The sequence below is a fragment of the Saccopteryx bilineata genome, chromosome 2 (genome assembly GCF_036850765.1).
Source record: "Saccopteryx bilineata isolate mSacBil1 chromosome 2, mSacBil1_pri_phased_curated, whole genome shotgun sequence".
Lineage (NCBI taxonomy): Eukaryota > Metazoa > Chordata > Mammalia > Chiroptera > Emballonuridae > Saccopteryx > Saccopteryx bilineata.
The window spans coordinates 228,493,527-228,518,878 of NC_089491.1; the positions used below are offsets into that span (position 1 = coordinate 228,493,527).

General features: G+C 48.8%; 1 protein-coding gene across 4 annotated transcripts in view; it reads left to right on the forward strand.

Moving 5' to 3' along the window:
- RUNX1 (RUNX family transcription factor 1) overlaps positions 1-25,352 on the forward strand; it is a 230,526-nt gene that overhangs the window by 178,437 nt on the left and 26,737 nt on the right. For 3 of the 4 annotated variants that reach the window (XM_066259439.1, XM_066259440.1, XM_066259441.1), the window contains one exon: positions 11,911-12,102. The exons of the other annotated variant lie outside the window; for it this stretch is intronic. In XM_066259439.1, the coding sequence (XP_066115536.1) occupies positions 11,911-12,102 (192 nt within the window). The remainder of the gene's footprint in view (positions 1-11,910; positions 12,103-25,352) is intronic. 4 annotated transcript variants of the gene reach the window in all.

Consider the following 25,352-nt stretch of genomic DNA (forward strand, 5'->3'; position numbering starts at 1 on the left):
CTGAGTCTTCTTTTAATACATTTTCCCAAAACCAAATATGATTTTTTTTCTGTCTGACTCCAATGCTGTTTCCTTCCAACGAGAGGTTTGCACTGCAATTTTAAGAGCTTAGTGTGACCTGCTCAGACCTTGTTCCTTTTAACTTTTTTTTCTGGCCTGTGGCTTTTTATATATGCTGCTCGCCTAAGATTTCTGGGTTAGATTTCAGGGGGTGAAATGTGACACCCTTGCATGTTGGTGCCAGTTTCCCAGGACGGTCAACACTGCAGCTGCTGGGAAGTGACAGTCTTCCGAGGTTCCAGAGGTCGGTGCACAGACAGGCGGTGGGGAGCAGGTTGGGAGAGACTGGGTTCTGTTCCTTGTGTGATTCAGCCGGTCTGAAAATAAACAGGTAGCTGAATGCAGGGAGAAAGAACTGGAAAATGCTGAAATTTGAGTCTCGGGGGCAGGGCTTTTCTCAGGAACTGCTCTGTCCTTCTGAAAAGAATCCTGAGCTGTGGGCTAGGGAACGGCCAAGCCTGCTGGGGAGACTGCTGGCCTGGCCTGTGCGTCCGGGACTGGCCCAGGCTGGCTCTCCGAGGCTCAGCAGCCCACGTCCCTTCTCAGAACCTCAGTTTCCTCATCTGCAGAGAGAGGATTTGATGACTTAAAGATCCTTATCAGCTTCTCAAAGTACGACTTGATATCTGTAGGAGTGATTGCATTTTCCACGCGTCATTTTCTCACCTGGAAAAGGAGGAGAGCCTGGAGCCCAGAGCCGCTGCCAACCTGGGAGATGGACCCGGGACTGGAATGAAGGGGGCGGGTGTGACAGAGGCAGAGGTAGGCAGGGAGGTATGTCTGCCCACTCCCCAAGCGGAGAGAAAGGGAAATAAAGGTCCACTCCAGGGTGACATGCTGTAAAGTAGGGGAAATCACCCTAACTAGGTTTCCCATGGCTTTGGCATCATTCAAAAAAAAAAAAAAAAGGGACATCCTTAGATCCACAAAGAGGTCAATTGTGAAGCCACAGAGGCCAGCTTCCTGGAGCTGGCCAGTCAGAGACCTGGTGAGCCTTCCTCAGCCAACTGAGAAAAAGGTGGCGAGAGTCCCACTGAGTGTTTCTGAGCCAGGCGGTCCCCCTCCTGTGCCTCCTCGCGGGCTTACGGGCTGTTCTTCATTACCTGCCCTACCTATCTTCACGATCTAGCCGCAAACAGCTTTGGTTGACCACACCACTTCCCTATTGAAAGTTAATACTGTTTGACTCATTCCGTGTTGCTAACCTGAAGCCAAAGGAAACAAGCCGGAGAATAAACGGCTTGTATGGAGTTTGGAAGGCTCTCAGAGGCCCCGCTTTCAGAACCCTACACAGTAGCGTTACTATATCTTGCTGCTGCAGCTGCAAAGAGAATGGAGGAAGCAGAAGTAGTTAAAAAAAAAAAAGAAGAAGAAGAAGAAGAAAGAAAAAGAAAAAAGGCTAGGGGGTGGGGAAGAGACAGGGAAGGGAGAGGGGTGGGGGCCTCCTGGGGCTGGGCGCAGACTCAGCATAATCTTCAAGTCATGATGAGGACCGACTCTCTGAGCTGAGATAGGGCTTTGACACAACAGGGTATTCACACAGAAGACAGACTGTTGGCAGAGTCAAAAGGAGAAAGTTCAGAACATTTGTTGAAAAGGCGGTGTTCTCATTGCTTTCCCACTGGCCCCACCAAGCCAGCCTTCTTGGGGCAGAGTCCCCAGGTAGAGACAGAGAGAGGGGAGGGTCTGTTACTTTCAGATCTAGAAAGAGTTTGGATGGGACAGTGTGCCTGGGTTTGCAAGGGAAGTATGGACAGCCTTCATGCCGTCACTGGCTCAGATGGGGTCACCAGGGTGCATGGAGGCACTGGTGTCTCAGACTAAAGAACTATCCTCCTTAACATCACCTGGCAAGCAGTGGGATCAGCATTTTTATCACCAAGTGGTGGTCCTTTGGGAACCCCAGCCACTTGCCAACTTCAGGTAACTGGCAGAGGAGCTCCCCACCAATCCCCAAGATGCTCCTTCTCAGATGGGTGTTGACCACAGTGGGTAGAAGTTAGCCTGAGTGAGGAGGCTGCGTCATCTCCCACACGACCTGAAAACTCCCTGTCTGGATGGTGTGAGGTAGGGCTAACGGCCTGGTTACTGCCGTTTACTGTTGGCCTCCTAACAAGTGAGTGCCCAGGGTGCCACCATCACTTTGTACCAGCCAGGGTCTGCTCAGTCACCTCATCAAGGACTTTGGCTGGCCCCAGGTTCTTCCTGCTTCCATGAGGCCAGCCCCAGGTTTAGTTGGCATTTGTGACACTGGAGAGGTGTAGGAATCAGACATTCCAGTCCTGCTGCTGGGAACAACTGGAGCCGGTGAGCAGGACTCTTAGTAGTGACAGGGAGTTTTCTGACCTCTGTCAGAGCACTGGGGAGTGCAAGTCAGCCTGCACGCTGCTGGGTGCACATCCTGGGGTAAGCGTAGCCCAGGCAAGGGGAGTAGATTCACTTGTTCATTCATTCATTCGCTTGCCCAGTTTCCCTGGGCCACCACCCAACCTTGGAAAGACTCAGTTTACCCAGTCCTGTCTGAACACGCGTAGTACCTCTGCCAGGAATGCGTGGTATGTGCCTTACACCAGTGCAGGAGGGAGCGAGACATACAGGGAGGTCAGAGGCCTGTGTGGACAGCAGGAATGTCCGGCAGTGTGACCACATGAGGGAAGTGGAGTCTGTGGGCCTGTGTGGTCATTTTCTCCTTTTCCTCAGAGCCTGCCCCGGGCAGGCTGACTGGCACTGCTGACCTGAGCTGACGGCCAGTTCAGAGGTTCCGACTCCCAAGTCCAAGCTCAAGCACTCATTGCTCCCCTGCCCCTGCACCAAAACCTACCCTTCTGACGTCACCTTCCATTCAGGGTCCCTCCTTCTGTCCATCCATCAGTCCATGGGGACAGAAGTTACTGGGACAGATGAAGCCACATCCCCAGGAGCTGCCACTCTCGGGTCACTTTGTAATGATGCTCCAGCAGGGGGTTTCTCTCAACAGTCCCTTTGTCTGGGTGGGGAGAGCTGATAGGAGCTGAAATCACAGGCTGGTAGGGGAGAAAGATTCTTGAATTTGTGAGCTGTCTGCACTCTTCTAGATAGGGTGCAGCCTTCAGATGGAGGTCCACACAGGGCCTGCCTCCACATCCCCAGAGGGCCACCTCTGGTCAAGAGGAAAGGAAACCAGATGGGTTCTCACCCTGAGCTACAGTTACCTCCGTAGTCACCTCGGAAACAGGAGCCAACTGGTGGCAACCAGTGACCTACTGATTGCAACTGCTCTGCTTCAGGGAGGCTTAGGCCCTAAAGAGCTCACATGAGTGAGCTGAACCCTCCACTGTCTGTTGCTGTGAGGTCAGTTTTATTTCTGTTTTCGTCCTGTGAATTTTGGGGACATGGTTGGGGGAGGGTGGGGCGTGAGGCAGGCCCCGGGTGGACCTCCATCTGAAGGCTGTGTTAGTTACTGGACGTGCTTTGGCCCCTGTTGGCTTTGTCCCTCTGTTCCGCTGGGCCTTTACCCACCTTTCCTTTCCGTGTGTCTAGCAGTCGTCTTAGCCCAGGTCTTGAGGACAGCTTGGGTCATTGCCTGTGTGTTTTGCAGACTCATTTAACTACACACCATTCTCCATGAAACTCCATCTGTTCAGTTAGGATATTTTGTACTCATGATGTAGTTTTTATGAGCCTTCTACAGTTTCATTTTTAGCTGAATCCTTTAATTCAAACTTTGTGTCCCCCAGGTGACTTCTGCTTTCCAACAGTCTGGTGGAGGACAATTGGATGGCACCTGTCACGAAGGACCTGAGTATTCAGTCAGTCTGTTGGTTATTCCGTCAGTTTGAGTGAGCCTACTATGTGCTAGGTGCTCTTACAGGTGCTAGGGAAAAAAAGGAGAGAGAGAGAGAGAGGGTGGTGTAAACTCCCACCCTCATGGAGCTTACAGTCCATTGGGCACAGAGTGACCATAAGTATCATAAATTAGTGCTGTGCAGAAAACCAAAGCTAAAGGGATTGATTGGCCAGGTAGGGGACCGTTTGCAACTTAAAATAGAAAGTACTCAGAGAGAAGATGAAATTTAAGCAAAGGCTTGAAGGATAGGTGGGATCCAGTCCACATGTATCTAGGGAAAATGCTTTTTCTAGGCAGAGGAAACAGCAAGTCAAAGGCCCTGAGGCAGGCAGTGTGGCTGCAGCAGAGTGGGGAATTCAGACTGCCCACCTTCTAGTCTCAAGTAGAGGGATTCACTTTAGAAAACGGGCTCAGCAAAATGCCAGCCTAACATCTAAAACATGAATTTTATGCTATGGGAGGGGCCACTGCTAGACCATAGTTTAAGAACAATCAGAATAGGGAAGCCCCATGTATAGGCAGACATGGTCGTCACTCACTTACCTGCAAAAGAACCAAAGCTCTTTCCGACCCTCTTGGTGTCCCCTGATCCTCCAGGGGTCAAGCATTGTAGCTCTAGGATTGTAAGTAGAAACATGTTGCCTAGGAAGGAACGGCATCCTGGTGGGTTTTCCCTACTGGCTCCCTGTGATGACCTGTCTTTAGGAGGTAGGATGGGCATGAGCAAGGGCACGGAAGCCCTGCACAGGGCATGTGAGTGGCACTGGTGAGGTGAACAGTTGCACAGGTATAATGATGAGCACGAACCTCATGCTTACGGTCTTTTTGCAACTGATGGGGGTAGGGCGACTCCAGGGAACCAAAAAGTCTCATTCTTTCCTGACCAATAAGAGAAGCAGAGAAATGAAACCCTGAATTGAGGTTGGGCAGCTGTCAGCTACAGCCTGACAGCTTCCCAGCAGATTTTAAGGTGAGTTGAATGGCCCAGTTTGTCTGGTTGAAGCCTTTGGGGGATAATGGGGAAGGGGCACAGACAGAAGGGGATGCGCCAATCAGTAAAGAAGCAGGAAAGGCTCCATGAAGGCTTGAGGGGAAAGAGGAGAGGATCCCAGAAGACTGATGCCCAAGGTCACTAGAAACTGCCTGGAGGCCACTGATGAAACAGCGGGAGGCGGAGGGAGGGTGGATTCTTAGGATGCGTTGTACGAAGTTGCTGACCACCAGCAGGTACTCACCAGTGGGTAGGGCAGGCTGGGTGGAATCTCAAGAGTTCAAGACCTGTTGGGATTAAGGTAGATTGGGCTTCAGATTGGCTCCCAAAGAACAAGTACCTACCTGGGGTGGTGGGAGGAGGGACCATAAAGAAAGAAAGCTTTGAGAATCCTAACGTCACATGAAGTTGTCCAAGAAAGCCTGTACTCAAGAGTTGTCCGACAAGAACCAGCGGAGTAGCTAATCATAGCTAATGTAATTGCTGTGAATGCTTTTAGAGCCCCTTGAAGTAATCTGTTTTAGTCCTTTAATTCCAGGCTTCCAGATAAGGAGGCTGGAGATGAAGAGGCCTGTTCTTGTCCGCGGGAGAGTTGGGGGGTGGCAGATTTAACGTCCAGCCTGGCAGCCACATTTCCCTGGTGCCATGTTGTTACAGGGCAGGGGCATTGTACTGTCAGCATTGAAACCCCCTCCTGGTGGGGGCTCAGAGGTCTTACCCTCTGCCTTTCCTGCTCTTCCCTAAAGTGGTTCCTTAGGTGGCAGAGTGGTCGTTCCTTCCCACTTGAGAATTCCGGGTTCACCTTACAGACCAGCCCGATTATCATGACAGTGACTCCCAGACTCATGTCAGGGGAGGTGGGAGAGTAATGGTCACTGCCAGCCTATCTTCAGGGCAGACTTTGGGCATTTTCAGTGGCTCTGCATACATCAAAGAATTTTGGAAATTAAGGAAAAGACCAACAGTTCTTACCAAAACAAGCCAGTACTCAGAAGCCTTGGAGACTTAGTCTAAATACAGTTCTGGTCTATATGGTGTTTCAGTTTCCCTCCCAGGGCGAATTAGAGGCATGCTGAGTGTGCCCACGCCATAGGGAGTAGTGGCCCCCTCTCACTCCTGGTCCTTGGACCAGGAGCAGCCACATCACCTGGACCTGAGCAGAAATCCAAATTCTCGGCCCCATCCCTCACCTACCAAGCCAGAATGCCGGGCAACTGAATGATGCCCAGTCAGGAATGTGAGGCACAGAACCCTCTCTACAGCCCTTCACAGTCGGGCTCTGGCTCTCCCAAGCATGAGGGGGACCAAAACTGAAATTGTATAGACTGAGTGCACATTGTTAAAGTGCTCTCGTGTCCCCGTGATCTCCTGTCTGCCACTGTGTGCCTCTCCTCTCTGTGTGCTTGGGCTTCGCAGAACGTGGTATTTCTAGGTGCGCTGAGCACGAGGTGGGGTAGAGGCTGAGGCTAGCGGGTGTAACCTCAGACCTGCCTTCTTTCTCTCATTGGCTATGTGACTTTGGGTAAATGGCACGATGTCTCTGAACTTCCCTTCCCACAAGTCAGTTGAAACATATGAATGATTTCTCTGTCCCTCCAACTCCAACCCTGTGTTCTTCTCTTAGCTCCATGATATGGGAAGTGGTTGAGGGAGAAAATTAAGCTATTTGCATTTGTATAACGTTGGATGATATGTAAACACATATATATAAAGTGTATTCTAATACAATATATCAGGGGTCAGGAACCTATGGCTCGCGAGCCAGATGAGGCTCTTTTAATGGCTGCATCTGGCTTGCAGACAAATCTTTAATAAAAAATAATAATAATGTTAAATATATAAAACATTCTCATGTATTACAATCCATTCATTTCCTACCACTCATGTTCATGGTTGCGGGTGGCTGCAGCCAATCACAGCTGTCCTCCGGGACAACACCAAATTTTTATTGGATAATGCGTACTGTACATGGATTGTTGTATGGCTCTCACAGAATTACATTTTAAAATATATAGTGTTCATGGCTCTCTCAGCCAAAGAGTTTCCCGACCCCTGCAATATATTAACACATGTGTTCTAACATATATTAGCATGTGTGTTCTATATTTTATATTACATTATATATTGGATATGTGACATATACACAATATAATATGGGACAACAGTGCCCAACATTAAATCAGCCAGCAGAAAGGTGAGGTCAGCAGTTAGGAAGGTTTATTTTATCACTTGCCAGGGTGCTTTAAAGATGGGTCATATTCAGTATCATTGCTTTTTGGTCTTAGTGACTTTCATGACCCTGGACCCTCGCAAATAGACTGTTATACAAGGAAAAACCAGCTGTTTCTTACTACACCAATATCTCTTCTACAGTCATAAGGTAGTAGCAATTTAGAGAAAGCCAAATCCAGGGGTTTTTTATATATCAGATCCATGTCGTTAGTAAAAGATCGACTGGCAAATATCTTCTGAGATACATATACCCTTTTGAAGAATGTGACAGAGATGTATATCTACACATACACATATAGATTATCTTTTCTGGTATTATTGTTTTGCATGATTTTTTTGAACTTCTCATCACAACTGCGCCTTGTATATATACCTCCTAATGTTTCTGCTGAGAATCTACCAAGAAAACTAGCAAACCCATATCAGAAACATGGACTAAGGTATTGACTTCCAGAAAATTATTCTCACTAAGTCAGAATTTTCAAAGAAAAGGTGACAGTTCAGCCTTACTTGTTTCCTTTAATAGATGGTCCTATACCTTATTTCACAAGATATTATAAATAAGGTCCTACATCTTACATCAGTGAGATATGCAGGCCTGCTCAGTCTGGTTCTCATAGCAGAAAACTAGACACTGCTGTCTTTATCAGTCACAAATGTCACAGTGTTTGAGGTGCTGTGTGGACAGCCCTCCCTGAAAACTGCAAGACATATATGTCTTTGTAATGAAAAAATAAAATTTAGCGGATGGGATGAATTTATTTTTATTCTTTTTTTTTCTCTTGGCTTGTTATGACTGCATAGATAATAAAACTCTAATCAAGTACTTTTTTCAATGGTAATAGAGAGACACAAATTAGTGTCCTTTTCAGCTCTGCCTAAGATTCGTGAAGATTCGCTATGGAAATCTTGAGGTAGCCGCCAAGTTAAGGGCCACCACATAAACATTCCCAGTTGACTTCCAGTGTGCTCAGAAAGCCAGCTGCCCATGTGCGTGTGTTTGGGGTTGCATCGTAATTCCACCAGAGGTGTGACCCAGGGTTGAGTTCTCTCTGCCCTCCCCCCACCACCAAAGCCTTGTACTCAGTAAGAAAGAAGAAAAAATGAATCTGAGAGAGGACATTTCTGATTCTCTAGTATTTAAAATTCAAGGGGCTAAAGCACTTTTTTTTTTTTTTTTGGTATTTTTCTGAAGTGAGAAGTGGGGAGACAGAGATAAACTCCCACATGTACCCGACTGGGTTGACAAGCCCACCAGGGGGTGATGCTCGGCCCATCTAGGGTGTTGCTCTGTTGCTACCAGAGCCATTCTAACGCCTGAGGCAGAAGCCATGGAGCCATCCTCAGCACCCAGGCCTACTTTGTTCCAATGGAGCCTTGGCTGCGGGAGGGGAAGAGAAAGATAGAAAGAAAGGAGAGGGAAAGGAATGAAGAAGCAGATGGGTGCTTCTCCTATGTGCCCTGGCCGGAATCGAACTCGGGACTTCCACATACCAGGCCATCACTCTTATCACTGAGCCAACCAGCCAGGACACCAAGTCACATTTTAATTGTACCCAGATAAAGGACGCTAGAGATAGAAAGCATTCACTACCCCCAGCTTGCAACTTTATGATGGAAGCATCTGTATAACTCACACAAAATACAGCTCTTGGGCGCATGGAATCTGATGGTTTCAGAAAAGAAAGAATTAGGTGTTCATTTGATCTTGCTTGTAAATAATCACACTATCCCTGGGATAATGCTTTACATCCCCGCCGCCCCCACCCCCACCCCTCCCTGAGCCCTGGCATTACAACTCTCCAGCCAGTGGTGAGGAAGGGGTTCCCACCTCCTCACAAAGGCAATCAATCTCTCATTCATTCACTCCTGGAATCATACGTGGGCAGGTGCAGAATGAACTCTCCCGAGACTGCTCCTGCATTAGCGTCAGCCCCGCGACGCTCAGGGCTTAGGAAATAGCTTAGAGTGGAGAATTGTTTTCTCTGAGAGTTATGCCCACACATTCCTGCTAAAGCAGACAGTCATCAGTTAATCTCTGTAAATGACTATGACTTTGGCAGGTGTCAGCTGGTATAGAAACTGCTCACACATGAAATCTTTTTTGTTGTTGTTGTTAAGTATAGGGCAATATGAGGGCATTAATAAAAAAAATATTATAATAATGTCACATTGTGCCTGGCCACAGTAGTGACTTAGCTGAGATGTTTGGTTTCTGGGTGGCATGTGGTCCATCCCAAACTTGGTGGTTGAGGCAGACACAGTTGATGGCCTTTCTTCAAAACCCAGCAGGGCCTGACCGGGTGGTGGCGCAGTGGATAGTGTTGGACTGGGATGCAGAGGACCCGGGTTCGAGACCCCTGAGGTCACCAGCTTGAGCGCGGGCTCATCTGGTTTGAGCAAAGCTCACTAGCTTGGACCCAAGGTCACTGGCTCGAGCAAGGGGTTACTCGGTCTGCTGAAGGCCCACGATCAAGGCACATATGAGAAAGCAATCAATGAACAACTAAGGTGTCACAACGAAAAACTAATGATTGATACTTCTCATCTCTCTTCGTTCCTATCTGTCTGTCCCTATCTATCTGACTCTCTGTCTCTGTAAATAAATAAAATAAAATAAAAAACCCAGCAGGCCGTGGATTCAGAATAATCTTGCACACGTTTCCCTGGGTCACCCACTGCCCTTGTCATGGTGTTCTTCAAGAATGCCACTGGGGGCCCAAGGAGTGTGAAGCTTTGAATTGGGCACAAAACCTGCTAGAACTTCTGCAGTGTTGCACTCCAAATCAGCACTCATTCTGAGGCAGAAGTCTCCAGGCTTCTTTTACCTGCTTCCGTCTCTCCTTGACTCCTAAGACCGGGCATCATGCTGTCCATGGTAGGCATTGAAAAGGGCTAGATTATTATACTCTGAGTGGCTTCTGAGTGGGTACTGCTGGTTTTTCTGCGAGAAAACTTGGGGTTTTTTCAGTCTGATCTAGGGGAAGCCAAGAATGTGTCATGAAGATAAGAGGAGGGAGGAGTCAAAAGAAAGGCTCCATCCAGAGACACAGAATTGCTCCGTGGTTGACTGAAATAGAATGTTCTAGAAAAAAAGACAAGGGTTGTTCTGGGACCTGGCCCCCACAGCCTTTCGCCCACAAGGCCGGCGCTTAAAATACTCGGCTAGTGAGAGGCCTCTCACATGCACACTGGGCCTGCGTGACTCAGACTGTTTGTGTTCAGGCCGGGCTTTGTGGGCTACGGGCTGAATCAGAGTTCACATTTGACTGGTGACACATGAAAGGTGGGAGCGTCACATTTGAGCTGCGCAAATATTATGCTGAAGTGCTTTTCCTTATTTTGGAGCCAAGCGGGTCTTGTTCATGATAAAGTCACGGCACTATAGTGGGTCTTTTCTGCTCTGGAATTTGAGATGGCGGCCGCTGTGCCAGGGCCCGGCAGCTCGGGGAAGCGGCGGGCTGCGGGCATCTGGACTGTAGTGCAAGCTATGGGATTTAACTTTGTGAGTGTAGCGATTGGGGGCCAGGCTGACATGCCCCTCTCCCCTGCCCCTCCCAGCCTGGGCTGCTGGGAGTGGAATCAGGGAACCCTGTTTCTAACCGAGCCTCGGGTCTGTGAATGAGAACTTGACTGTGACCACAAGCAAGCTGCTTTGTCAGTCTTCCTGAGACCATGTGACAACCAGGAGGGGTTTGTGGAGTCCATTGGTGACTCTTTATTTGAACCGTAGGAGTGGAGGAAGACCTCCCAGAGGGCTCCCTGCCTTTTTGTAGGTCCATCAGAGCATCAGGTCTACTCTACAGGCTTGAGTCTCCAATTTAAATATATTTTGATGAGGGATCTGGGGAAGAAACAGGAGGCCCAACCCTCCTGGCCTTGTCCTATGTGAGTGGCCTCTGCTCCCTGCCTCCAGGTGACAATGATTTTGACAAGGACACTTACTGTCTATACAAACACTGAGGGGTATCCTTGCCAACTGGAATTCCTGAGCCCCCTGGGGAAGCTCATTCTATCAGCTGGTAGCATCATCCACACTCCAGTAGGCCTGCTGGGGACACTGGACTGTCTGAGGACCCGGGCTACACCTTCCTGTCAGTTCCCTCTTAGGAGCTGCACCTGGGGTCGTAGGCTTCGGGGGGAGGGGGGCATAATTCTCATGAAAAGCGGGCAAGGAAAAGGAAAGACAGAGGGGTTGAGGGGGGCTGCAATGGCTGTGCCGTGCACTTAGCAGGAAAGCTGGCTTCCCTTGGGGCTGTGGGTTTGGAGCCCCACCCCATTTCCTGTTGGAAGGGGCGTGCTCGATAAGCTCAGGGCCCCCTTTGCTGCCCTGAAACCTTCTGGGGTTGGTGTGCAGTGAGGAGCTGCTGATCCCATGCTGTGAGAGGGCCCCTCTCCTGGTGCCATACCTAACCCCTAGCATGTGCCCAGAGCTAGCAATCAGGACCTTTCTCTTTCCTACTGTCACCTCCACCACCAAGCCCAGAATGCCCTGCCTTCTGCCCTGTGGAGATAGGTGTAGAGGTTTGAGGTGGGTGGGGAGCCCAGACTGGCAGAGCACTCAGTGGTCCATGTGAGAAAAGGGGCCCCAGTCTGCTGTGGGGACAGTGTCCCCAAATTTCCACTGGGAGCCAGCCCAGTATGCAGTCCCTAGGGAATCCACGATGCGGTGAGGGGAGAGGGAGGGGAAGGATAAGAAAACCCCGAATTCCAGAAAACCCACAATACTTTTTCTGATCTCTTCCCTCCCTCCTTCCCCGCCCCACCTCCCCCTCCCTACCCCAACCCCTCCCCATAATAGGACATCGTCAGAAACTAGACGATCAGACCAAGCCTGGGAGCTTGTCCTTTTCCGAGCGGCTCAGTGAACTGGAGCAGCTGCGGCGTACGGCCATGAGGGTCAGCCCACACCACCCAGCCCCCACACCCAACCCTCGGGCCTCCTTGAACCACTCCACTGCCTTTAACCCTCAGCCTCAGAGTCAGATGCAGGGTAAGTACCTGGATGAGCCCACCGCCCACCTTGCCCTCGGGCAGAGCCCACCCAGATCGATCCTGGCTTTTTTTTGTTCAAAAGGGGGTCTGCATGCCAGCAGCCAGGGAGCTGGTTAGGCATGCAGTCTCGAGCTGCCCAGACCCACCAAGTTTGATCTGCATTGTAACAAGAGCCCTAGATCTAGAGGTATTGCTGTGTAGCATCTGGTGAGGCTGTGGAGAGATATATGTAGATAATATCTTGAATAACTAGGCTGTTTTCTTACCTACTCATCAGGCTGGAAGAGAGACACACACACACACACACAAACACCCCCAAGCCAGGTGCAGGTCAGGCTGTTTCAAGCTTACTGTCTTCAACTTATTTGGGGGGTTTGTATCTAATATCTATTCTTTTAAAAAATATAAAAGAAATAGGACTGTCTGTATGCCCTTGCAACAGAAGTGTTGTTTACAATAAATAAATTTACGATCAACAAAGAATGCAGGTTGCCCACACCCCCACGGGGCTAGCTGGCAATTGCAAAAACACCATAAAATATAATAATTGCATAAAACCCACGGTGCCAAATTAGATAATGCACAAGCTCATTGACACTGCAAAACGCTGACGTCAATGAGTATTTGCTCTGTGATACCGTTTCACATTTCCGAAGCGCAGCCGTCTTCCCTGGGCCGTGCCAGCCACAGCTGTATATGATATGGCCACAGTCAGAGCCCTTTCCCGGTGTGGCAGGCTTGTTTAACTCACAGGAAAAGATAAGCAGTGCATCTGGGGGAGAGGGCAGGTGGCCAGCAGGAATGGGCCCCTTGCACTCCTGCGACAGCGGAATTAGCTTCCCTGGGCATTTTCTTGGTGTCAGATGAATTGTGGGATGTGCCAATGTCCTGAGTTCTTCGGGGTCTTTGGGATGGCCCCTCTCTTTTAGGGTGAGCACAGGTAGACTCTCAGAAGGCAGGCACATTTTCTTGCACAGAGCCTGGTGGCCCAGGCCATTAGATCTCACAGTTACATTTCTGGGGAATGTTCCTCTATTCCGAGTGTGACACTCCCAGAGAACTTTCCCAGAAGGTGCTGTGCTTATGGCTGCTAAGTGGCCTCTATGTCGGGCCGCCCTTTAGTGTATAAGCAGAAACCAAAAGCTTGACTTTAGAAGCTACCTCTCTATAATCTCAGGTGTATTCAGGAAGAGGTCCCCTGAAACCATTGCTTTTCCTCCTGTTTAATAATCATGAAGACTGATTCAGATAGGCATACTGATATTTTTTTAAAGGCCAAAATGCAAGAGTGTATGATTAAGGAGTGGCACTGTAAGTGTGAGAGAGATGGGCTTGTGTGTAATGATACTTTTCTTCTGAATAGAATAACCTCAAGGAGATTCCTTGATCTTGCATTTAGGACCATTTAAATGAATGTGTGTCATCTTTGAGACTCCATCTGTAACATCTGTTTTCTGACTCTCTCGTGGCACAACTGACCATTTACACCACTAAGCTGATATATGGGTTGGTCTCTCTCTGCTGATATTGAAACCAAAAATATTACGTATTTTTAAAAGCATTGGAAAATTCAGCCACGGGGTAAGGGGGTCGGGGCGGGGCAAGTTAAAATGGTCACCATGGAGTTAGCTTTGTCTCATACAGTTTTGGTGAGGAATGAATCATATCTGATTTCCCTCCTCAACAGATGTGCTCTTTTGCCCAGAAAGCAAAAGGGGCAGAGGCAGGGGTGAGGTAGGGGGTGAATTCTTATCCTCAGCTGTCAGTAGCTCCTGGGCAGAAGCATTGCCTGGTCGGGCATTCCTCAGCTTTTTGGGATACTATGAGCTTGGCCTCGGCAGAGGATCCGATTGAACATGAAGCATCACCCTTTCTGGTCCCTTTTTAAAAAACTTTTTACTTCTGCAACATCTAAGCACTAATAACTCGCTATTAGTGTACCCCAGGGGCTGAGCTGCTGCTCTGCGGAGCTTGTTAACTATATTGCTGATGCTTTTTCTTCCCAAAATATGATTTCCTATCCAGCGCCTCGCTTGTAAAATCGGAAGAACAGCTTTGAAAAAAATGACTATCCAAGATAGTGTAATTAGTATCATATAAAACTGCTTTTTCGGCCCTGGCCGGTTGGCTCAGTGGTAGAGCATCAGCCTGGCCTGTGGAAGTCCCAGATTCGATTCCCAGTCAATGTACACAGGAGAAGAGCCCATCTGCTTCTCCACCCTTCCCCCTCTCCTTTCTCTCTATCTCTTTCTTCCCCTCCCTCAGCCAAGTCTCCGTGGGAACAAAGTTGGCCCGGGTGCTGAGGATGGCTCCATAGCCTCCGCCTCAGGCCCTAGAATGGCTCTGGTTGCAGCGGAACAAGGCCCCAGATGGGCAGAGCATCACCCCCTGGTGTGCATGCTGGGTGGATCCTGGTCAGGTACATGCTCCACTTACTTTGAAAAATACAAAAAAAAAAACCCAAAACTACATTTTCTATTTTTATTTCTTTAAAAAAAGAATGCTTTTTTTTTTCTTTTTTTTTTTTTTTTTTTTACCATAGGCATGTTTTGAGTAGGTAGAACACCCATCGGATTTTTTCCACTGAAATTAGGAAGTTAACAGGGATAATGGTAAAGTCTCTTTGGGCCAGGGTGTTCGTGCTATTCTTGACTGGTAGGAAATGGTTATTTTTCCTGGCGTAGCTCTCAGGCTTCTCTCAGATGTTTAAGAAATTACTCTACCTAAAAAATCAGCATGCATTTATAGCTCTCCCTGAAATGACAGCAGTCCTTGTAAAAAAGAAATACAACAACTGTCCCCGGGTAGTCAGAGTGGTCCTGTGGCGGTGACGGTGACTGCAGGTATGCCAGTGCCAGTGTTCTCAGCGTGTAGACATGCCAGCAGCTGGGAGAGAACAGGGTGATGGGGAGGCTGGGGACCCTGTCTTGCTGGGACTTCCCCGGGAGAGTTGCACTTGTCCCTTGGACTCTGTCAGCAGGAAGCTATCTAGACTCAGACGTACCTGAGAAGCACTCCAAACAGACATCTCAAGCTATCTGAAGCCGGGTCCACAGGGAATGGGGGGTGGGGGGGGGGGTTTGCCATGCCACTGCACATGTGTTGAGGTTGTCACTATGAAAGGTCTGAGGTTTATTTCAGCTCCCTATTTTGACAGGTCTTAGAATTGCACAGAAAGACATTTTGTCATGGCTGCACACTTGCTCATGCAAGTCAAGACATCCTCCTGAATGTCTGCAGCTAGGTTTCAGAATTCTTCTGCAGTCATGGGAAAGGAAAAAGGACATGTGTCCTTTTAGAAGATGAAATAGAACAGATCCTAGGAAGATAAGGCTCTGATGTCAGTTCAGCCACACCTCCCTCCCACACCTTAGAGATGGCTTCCAGCAGCCGGAGCAAGTGGCTTTAAGAATCGACTCCTGATTCACCAGATGGGGTGTACCACACTGCAGGCTGCATAGCCCCCTCTTTTCTGGGAAGTGGAAATGGAGATAGACCTGCTGGGGCAGAAACCAAGAGGCCAATTTTATGGTTCCTGTGTATGTTGCCCTAAACATCAAAGCATGAGGTCGAACTCTTCAATTTGACCAGTTACAATTTATTTCGGCATGGGTTGGACTTTTCTATATGTTACCCTATTCTTGCCACAATCCCCTGGTGTGGCTTATAGATGGAGAAACTGGACCTGTGGTTAACAATTGCCCGACGTGGCCAAGATCAGAAGTGACAGGCAAACCTACACCCCGACCTTCCTGGCTGTGAGCCAGTGCTGGCACTCTTGGGTCAAAGGCTAATGAGACACAGGGCTGACTGGTATCAAGAAGAATCACAGTGTCCTGCAGGGAGATGGGTGATGAGCTGGGTGGCTCATTCATTCTACAGTCCTGTGCTGAGTGTGTTCTGTTATCATTAGATGTTGATGATGATGATAACTTTGGAGCCAGACTCTGTGGCGGACACCTGGATATATCATCCCTTTGGGGGATGTGTACATTTGTTTTCAAAGATGGGGAGGAAGGAAAATTCAAAGCATGAGTGAATAAAAGCTGGGAGGAGGGGAGGGCAGCCACTCTGTGTTTACTATTTTGGAGCAAGAGCCTGGCCCTCCCACACAGAAGAGCCTCTCTCTGGGGCCCCTTGGGACCAAAGCCTTCTTACCATCTGAGCCCAGCCCTCCTCTGCTCAGTCTTTGGAGTGTGGGTGCCTTGCTGTGAGAGTTTCATCTGGCTGGGAGACCCCTGCCTTTCAGGTCACTTCCTGATACTTAGTGTTCCAAATGACTGTTGTTTCAATAGTGACTCCCCAAAAGTTACAATTACTTTGAAAAAGGCTACATTCTTTGTAAGGTTCTTGGAACTCACTTGATTCCTGAGCTGAGCTGTACAGGGTTCCTTGCTGTGTCGTCCCAATCAGCTGGGTTGACTAAGGGAGGACAGCCCTTCCCCCTCCAGGCTCAGGAGTGAAAACTCACACCGCACAGCAGCCTAGCTCTTCTCTTCTTTCTTTTTTCTCTCTGTCTCTCTGCCTGTCACTCTGTCCCTCCCTCTCTCTACCTCTCTCCCTCTCTCTGTGTCTCTCTCTTCATCTCTCTCTCTCTCTCTCTCTCTCTCTCTCTCTCTCTCTGCCTGTGTCTCTCCTAGCAATTCTAAAAGTTTAAAAACAAATGGGAGAGGTGGAGGCTGCTTGGTTACTTTGGAAGTAGAGGTTGCAGATGATCATTTAAGGATTACACAGAGTGAAATCTTTAGAGTGCTAGAAATCAAGTTATAAGACATGCTGTAAATAGGAAAAGTGAATGATTTAAAAATAACCCTTACCTAGGTGTAGGAGAGGTCAAGGGCTGTTCAAAGCTGACATCAGAATCTTGCACTGAAAACAAGCTTGAGTCAGGTGTGACCCCACAAATAAATAAAAGAAAATACATAAATATACGGGAAGAAGAAAGGAGGGAGGAAGGAGCGGAAGGAGGGAGGCAGGGAGGGAAGGAAGGAAAACAGAGCAGGTGTGGATGGGGTATCTGCCCGCACACCCACAGGTGGGTGCTGCAGCTGGGTCCTGCCCCTGCCCCTCCCCCCAGCAGGCAAGGAGGTCACATGCTGAGCGACTAGAAGCACTCTTAGGGCAGGAACTGAGAACTGTTACTGTTTTCTATGTTCTTGACTGGTGCAACATAAACATTACGTCTAAGGGAAGTTTGCAAACTCGTGTTAATAAACTGCATCTTAAACAGCCAGCAAAGGGGAAAGGATAGAGAGGAATTTAGGTCTGTGTTTTCTCCTTTACAAAAAGCCCTAAGGCCTTTGCTCACCCGTCTGCCCCATGCCTTTGCTGCTTGACTCCAAGGTGGCTGCACCCTGGGTTACCCCAGGTCCCCATGTACTCCCATACTCAGAGTGGTGGCAACCTTCCTGGTTACTCCCTGCACTCTGTTCTGGATGGGCATCAGTACCAACAGACAACTCCTGTGAGCAGCCTGCTCAGATGCTGTGATGTGCAGACAAGCAACTCACAGCCAAGCACTTAATAAACAGCGTCTTCCACGGAGCCGCCACCCTGGCCAGCCGTCAGCACACTGGCAGTCATAAGCCCCATCTCTGCGGGTGTTTCTGTGCATACGTGCTGTTCAAGATGATCGGGACACGTTTTCCGGGGTGTTTTGTCAATGCCTGGTGGTTATCATTTCTAATCAAAAGAAAGAAGGATTCCCTTTAGGGCTTGATATTCATGAGAAACTATTCCTTCTGTGGATTTCATGCATTCTTAACTTTTCTCTTATTCTTGTAATCTGTAGGCCAGGGTGATGCAGACACACATACACACACAGTTTTGTTCAGAAGGGTAAGTTTCCCACCAAGCTATAGTTGGAGCACTTATCTGATATTGATGGTTCAAGAGCATGAGGATTAGTCTGAAAGTCAGAACAGCCTAGGAAGACAGCAGAGCTTTAGTAGCTGAGGATGTGGGCTCAACAGTCAGACCGCCTTGGTCAAAACATGGTCTCCAGTGACTTGACCGCTTACAGCCTCAATGTCCTTATCTGCAAAGAGGGAAGAATTATATTTGGAGATCCTGGGACCTTTGTGAAACATGACACAATGGGTGAGAACACCAGCTCGTGATCAGTATCAAGCGCACCCAGTGTATCAGCCTCCTGGGGCCGCCACAACACATGACCACGCGACAGGTGACTTAAACCAACAGCAATGCATTCTTGCACAGTCCCTGAGGCCAGAAGTCCAAACTCAAGGTGTCAGTGGGGCTGCGCTTCCTCTAAAGGGCCTGGAGAAGGAGCCTTCCTGCCTCTTCCAGCCCCTGGTGGCTCCAGGTGACCCTTATCTGTGACCACATCGCTCTAATCTGTGCCTGCATCTCTGCCTGGTCTTCCTCTCTGTGTCATCTTCTCTTTTGCCTCTCACAGGGACACTTGTCCCTGAATTTAGACCCCGTCTGTCCAGATAACCCAGCGTGATCTCATCACATCCTTCACTTAGTTACATCTGAAAAGATTCTTTTTCCCAAATAAGGTCACGCTCACAGTTCTGTGAGTCACAACAGAAACTTACCTTTATTTGGGGGGAGGGGGAGCGGCACACCATTCTACCCAAAACACCAAAGTAAAAGATAGGGGCATCCGGTAAGTGCAGACAGCTTCCCGTAGCCACCTCCCCCCACCCCGGCCAGATATTCGGGGGAAGCAGATGGAACTCAGTGTCTCATGCCTGAAAGCCTCGTCATGTCTCTGGCTGCTGTCGTGTCAGCCCATGATTTGCTGGAACACTCAGCATCATGGTATTTTTATTTCCCAGCTAGGAAAATACCTGATTTCTCTTTTATTGATGAGACAGGTACTTCTTCTATTTTCTGGAGCAGCAAGTTTCAACCACTGGTCTGTGGACCACTGCTGGTCCGCCACAGATTTCGTACCAGTTTGTGAAAGAGTTAACCACCCTGATGTTGATGTGTGGTTATAAACCCATGATTATCGACTCTATAACCTTCACACAGCATCAGAGTGGTTAACTCTTTCACGGACTGGCACCAGTCTGCAGACTGGCGTTGAAAAACCACTGCTCTAGAGAAAGCACCTTGCAGATGGGCCATGAGTGCCCAACGGTAATAAATAAAGGTGAGGGCTGTGGGACCAATGCTGACCAGAAGATGGGAGGCCAGGGTACCTCCTGCCCTGGCCCCCCAAAACTCATCATGGATGGTATTAAGCATAGGAACAGAGGAGAACACAAAGCTACAGCCAGCCAGCTGAGATAGACTCAAGAATTTGACATCCTGGAACTAAGCATATCACTGTTGTTTTAAACAAGCTGCCTTTTTCTCATTATAATTATTTTTTTTAAGTGGCTTTGCAGCAAGGCATTGTTGACCAGACACCCTTTTTGAAAGGCTGGCAATTCATTGTCCCTCATAATCCCAAATTTACAAATCATTCGAAGAGAACCTTTCAGATTTCAATTTTTTTAAGGGGGCAGGGACAGACTGACAGAAAGAGAGAGAGACAAGAAGCATCAATTCATAGTTGTGGCACCTTAGTTGTTCATTGATTACTTTCTCATAAGTGACTTGACCGGGGGCTACAGCTAAGCCAGTGACCCCTTGCTCAAGCCAGTGTCTTCAGAGCATGTCTATGATCCCATGTTTAAGCTGGCAATCCTGTGCCCAAGCTTGATGAGCCTGTGCTCAAGCCAGTGACATCAGAGTTTAAAACCTGGGTCCTCAGCATCCCAGACCAACAGTCTATCCACTGTGCCACTGCCTGGTCAGGCAGATTCTGATATTTAAGACAGAAATATAGACTGTAGCCACAAAGGGGCATCAACATTTACCAGAAGTTTGTACCAAGAGAGGAACAAAGTATGCTGATATGAGAGGGGGAAAAAAGGTTCTGGTTAGAAAACTAGTCCTGTTTCCTTGTGAGTGATGGTTCTCCAAACGGAGTTGGTTTTTCTCATTGGCATTCTTTTCCCTGACATCCTGGAGCAGAACTGCAGGCCTACTTGTCATTCAGTTGTTTTAGGCTCTTTAAAATTCACTCTGTATGATTTAGATAATGCCCAGGAACTCTAGTTCTTTCTGACTCGTTCCTCTCTGGCCCTGAGAGCACAGCCTAACTTTTAGGGGCAGATGCACAGAGACCAGGGAGGTGGGGGGGGGGGGGTGTCTCTGGCCTCCATGGTCAGAGCCGCCTCGGTGGGTGGGAGCATATTTGGCTTAGGTTATATGTTCACGTTTCAGTCTCACAGCCTTACCCCCTCGTGAGCTTTCTCCTCATGGAACAACTGCCTTCAGCGTGGCAGAACAGCCGATTGTTGTGGGGATTAAAGGTACAGATTGCAAAACACCTGTAAATGAAGTCTTCCCTGACAAACCCAGTTTCTTTCCATAGACGTTTCTTCTGTAATCTCTTTCTGGCAGAACATTTTATGTTTTCATACCAAAGATTCAGTTACCAACCATGGTAAATAAAGCAAAAACAACCCAAAACAATAGAGTCATATAGAACTCACCACTCACCCCAAAGACAAACATTGGCCAGTCCCCGGCATTTTCTACTCCTTAGTGCATCCCCACAGATGCCAGGAGAAGAGGGACACAGCCCTTCTCATCTGGTTCGTTTTTTATTTTTAAGCTCTGGAAAGTGTTCAGATTGAAATTTGCCAGTCCAGACCATCCAGAGTGACACAGAATATAACATCTGTGTTTAAATGAAGTGTTTTCAAGAGAAAAATGGAACCGTGGCACCGAGTCCCTGAACGGGCCAAAGCAGGAGAAGTTGGGCAGAAGAGACAGTCCCTTCCTCTAGACGCAGGCTGCCACATGCCCGTCCCGGGCGCCGTTATATTTCACACTGCCCCAGGGGCACATGTAGGGTTTAGAATCTTCTAAATACAGTTTCAAGACTTTGTGAAACATCTTCAGTTGTAATCAATAGCAAGAGTTAAATACCCCATTGGTAAGGGTGGTTCTCCGTAAGATGAAGCTCCCTGCCTTTCTGCCTGGAGGGTGTGTGGACAAAAGGGCGGGGGCAGCACTGGGGGACTCTGACCTGTCACCTCAGGTCAGCTCACAGCTGTTGGGCAGCCATGAAACTGGGCATTAACGCACACCACGACCTGGAGTGCCGCTTATTTTTGCACGGCATCTTGGTTCTTCATCCCAAGGTCACTGAACTGAGCCTCCCTAAGTCAAAATCATGGGTTCCTGTTACTGGTTGACAAGATTTGGGCTGCTGTCATGCCAGTCCACCACTCCCAGTCCTTCTGGGAGTGTAAAGAGGGTGGTGTGTGTGCTCCAGCTCCGGGGCTTGGGTGTGGCCGCACTGAGGCTGAACCAGCAGGGCATCCCTGGGGAAGCTGAGCTTGTGGCCTCTGAGGGGCCTGGCTGAGTCAGCACCACCCCAGGCATCAGCAGCTTACCCGTCAGGGGCCGTCAAGCCTCTATATGCATCCAGCCTTCTGGTTCCCTCGGCAGGAGTCCTCTTTCCCCTGACAGCTTTATGTCTTCAACCTGAGCCGCTCACTCCAAGGCCAGGTCCAAGGCCCAGAGACCCTCGGCTGTGTCCTCCCTCCTTCCATCTTTGGAAGCGCTACCTTTAAAAAGAAAAGAAAAAAAGGAAGGAAGAAATCATCTGGCCTGCGATTGCTCTCCTTGGAGTTGCAGGTCACACAAGGGAAGTGAGCCTGGTTGTTCTGTTGAGCTTCACAGGGTTTCTGTGCTGCTGTGGGCTCACTCCCCATCAGTGCATCTCTGCGCAGATCAGATGGCAGATTATATAATAACCTTATTAAAATATCTGTGAAAGTCAGCACAACCTCAAGGGCTTGACTTGGCATTTCTGCCCGTTAAATGGTTCATTGGGATCACACTTCTCCGGGTTTGTTCCTCCTCATCGACAACACACCGCCGTAAATGCCCACCGTGTGAACAGCCGTGATGGCCTGAGTGTTGAGCCGTGCTTCTGCAGGTCATCCAAGAGGGCTGGTGTCTGAAGGACGAACCTAAGAGTTTTTGAAATCTACAGTTACTCCCTGCTCCACCTCCCCAGTTTTGAAACTGCACCTTAGGTTCAGATGGTATCTCTACCTGGGTCGTTTCGGGAGCAGTTGCTGCAGTGAAATTATGACAGCGACTTTGCCTGGCTCACATGCTTACCAAGGGCAATGAGAAAATAATGACAGCTCACATTTGTAGAATAGAGGGCTGCTGTTGGCCCAGTTAATGCCCACCACCTGCCACTCAGAAAGGGCATGACATGCTCTGTGGGGCTTGCCTGTGTGCCCACTCAGGCACAGGCCAGCCCGATGACCTGGCTCTGTTTCTTCTTCTTCTTTTTTTTTTTTAACACTAAGTCCCAGGCCCCTCATCTGTCATGTGAACGATTAACCAGGTAGCTTTTAAACTCTACATGTTTGTAATTCTGCATCGTGCATTGTGGGTCCTGGGGATTAACGGTCCCGCCTAGCACTCTCAGGGGACAAGCAGGGATGGCCCAGAGCCCTGATTAAAAGCTTCTTTTTGGCAATATTTTCTGCCACGTGATCAGCTTGTCTGAGCCGTCATATGTTGGTAAATGAGAGAAGCCATTGCCCAGACATGGATCTGCTTAATTTAATATGATTTTCCACAAATTACAAAGCATGACTTTAAAATTGAATTTGTACAGAAGTACAGATGGCCAATTCAGGTAGAAGGAGAGGAAATCTTGTTATTTTTACCCCAGGATCTCTTCCTGGTGTCTTCATTCGATTCTTTCACAGGGTAGGAGGCAGGGTGCAGTAGGGGAGATGCTTTAGATGGTCTATAAGGAATGTCTCTTCTTTTTCAAGTCTTCTCCCTGATCATTCCTGGCTCCCTCAGAGGGAGATACGGGGACCTGGAGGTGTCAACGCAGAATGCCAGTTCCTCTGTCCACCCGCCCCATCAGTCGGGCAAGAGCCGTTCCTTCCACTAATGGTGAGAAGGGACTTGTAGAAAACATGGCAGTTCCCAGATGCATTGACGAGGAAAGCGGAGACTGGGTCTGTAAATTAATGCTAAAATCTGTATGGAGGCTGATGGAGATAGACTTTGGAATTCACACCCAGGTTGGCCACTTCCTGGTTATGTAACTTTGCGAGGATTTCTGAAGTTTCCTGAAGCACTGGTCCCCATCTGTGAAATGGGCATGAGAACAATGGCGCCCGCCTCCTGGGAGGCGTGTGAAGACAGCATGAGCTGATGTGTGTACAGCTTGGGTGCCTGGCACAGGGTAAGCATTGCATGTGTTTACTCACATTGCCCCGTGAACGTGCTGCAGGGAGAGAGGTGTATTTCTGTCACGTATTCAGCATCATACGTGATAACATGTTAAATGACGAATAAGTGGTCAGTGTTATTCTTTGTAGAGTCATCCTTATTATTGTGCCCTTTGCTGGGGTCATTGGTGTTTCAATGGGGTTTTGCCCATCTGTCCTGGCGTGTGAGCCACAGTTCCTCCAAGGGGACCACCTCCAGGGCCTCTCTGTCCTCGGGAGGAATGCTAGCCCTGGGTGAGGTCAGGGCACTGGTGTTGTATTCACTCAAGTTTTGTTCCTTGGGTCAGCTCTACAGGAAAACCCATGACCACATCTCCATAAGAGCAAATGGGAACGGATAACTGGTAAAGTTGAAAAAGACCTTAGATTTGTTTGCGGGCAACTCTTTTTTAATTTACTCATGAGACTCACGATGCCCAATTGGAGGCAGATCTGAAATCCAAGTCTTGGGAATCCTGATCCAGTACTCATCCCCCTGGCCTGTCCCACCCCTGCCTCAGAGGTGGCCTGGAGCTCACGTGAGGACATTATTATAGCACTCAGCCTTTTTCTGAAAGTGTGCTGTCCCCTTAATGAGATAGATGATAATGGTTGGATTCCATATTGTAGCTTCTTTGTGTCCCCATTTTCTTTTAATTATTTTTTTAAGATTTTATTTATTTATTTTTAGAGAGAGGAGAGAGAGAGAAAGTGGGTGAAGCAGTAAACATCAACTCATAGTAGTTGCTTCCTGTATGTGCCTTGACCAGGCAAGCCCAGGGTTTCAAACTGGCGACCTCAGTGTTACAGGTAGATGCTTTATCCATTGTACCACCACAGGTCAGGCCATGTCTCCATTTTCAAAATATTCAGTTCCATAACTATGGAGTAGGAATTTTCAAAAAGGCAAGGCTAGACCACCCACCTCACGTGCATCCCCCTCCCCATCCTCCTCAGCCCTGCTGAGCACCCAGACCACTGCTCCCTGGTGGGGGGAGCAAATAGCTGCATGGAGGCTGACAGGACACTCTGGCCCCAGGGCCCATCTGGGCAGCAGTCAGGGGTGAACCCTGCACTGGACTCCACTTCCATGGATTGAACACATTCAGAGAATGTGAATGGTCAGCCTCTTTGGTATTTTAAAAGAACTATCTACAAGTTTTGCTTTCCTGTGCAATTTCAAGTACACACTACTCTGTGTCAATTCTGCCCGCAAGCCATCCTGGGCCTTGAAAGCCTGCTGCTGCGTGGGCTGTGGCCAGAGTCTCAGCGAGCAGGTGTGTGAGTGTAATGGGCAGAGTCTGCAGCCAGAGCTGCAGGACGCAGTGAGGGGCACCGGCAGCCCAGTCTGGAAACCTGGGGGCTGATGCTGAATGACAGTCTCCTCATCCCCATTCAGGATGCTACTCCCAATGTCACCCATTTACTCCCTGAGCGGTACGTGGATCTAAGAGTCAGGAACAGGCGTTCCAGTGATGACCACACCCATGTCCATGAAGACAGGGTCAGGATCTTGAATGGCAGGGCCAAAGCTCCCTGAGGAATGGCCCAGGAATTCTACCAGCAGAAACCAAAGGGCCTTCTGTCTGAGGCTCTGCGGTGACAGTGACTCCGTGGTGTCCTCTCCCAAATGACACTTAGTTGTGAGTTAATCAGGAGAAAGGGGGACCTGATCCCTGCATTAACTGGCTGCATAGACATATCTTTTCCATCTCTGTCTCCCATGGCATCCGACTCTTGACTTGTCCTGACCACATTCCCGGGGTCTTGCCTCAGCGGTCGGAGAACCACAGCGTTGCTAAAGAGCAGATAAGAGGAGGAAGCCGATGAAGGAATGCTGGGACATTGCCTTCCCTTGCTCAAGGAAACAGATCCACTCAGAAGCATAGAATCTGGTGGTGTTGCAAGTTCATTCCCGAGGGTCACGATTTCCCCTGATTCAGGCAGTTCTTACAAGTGACTT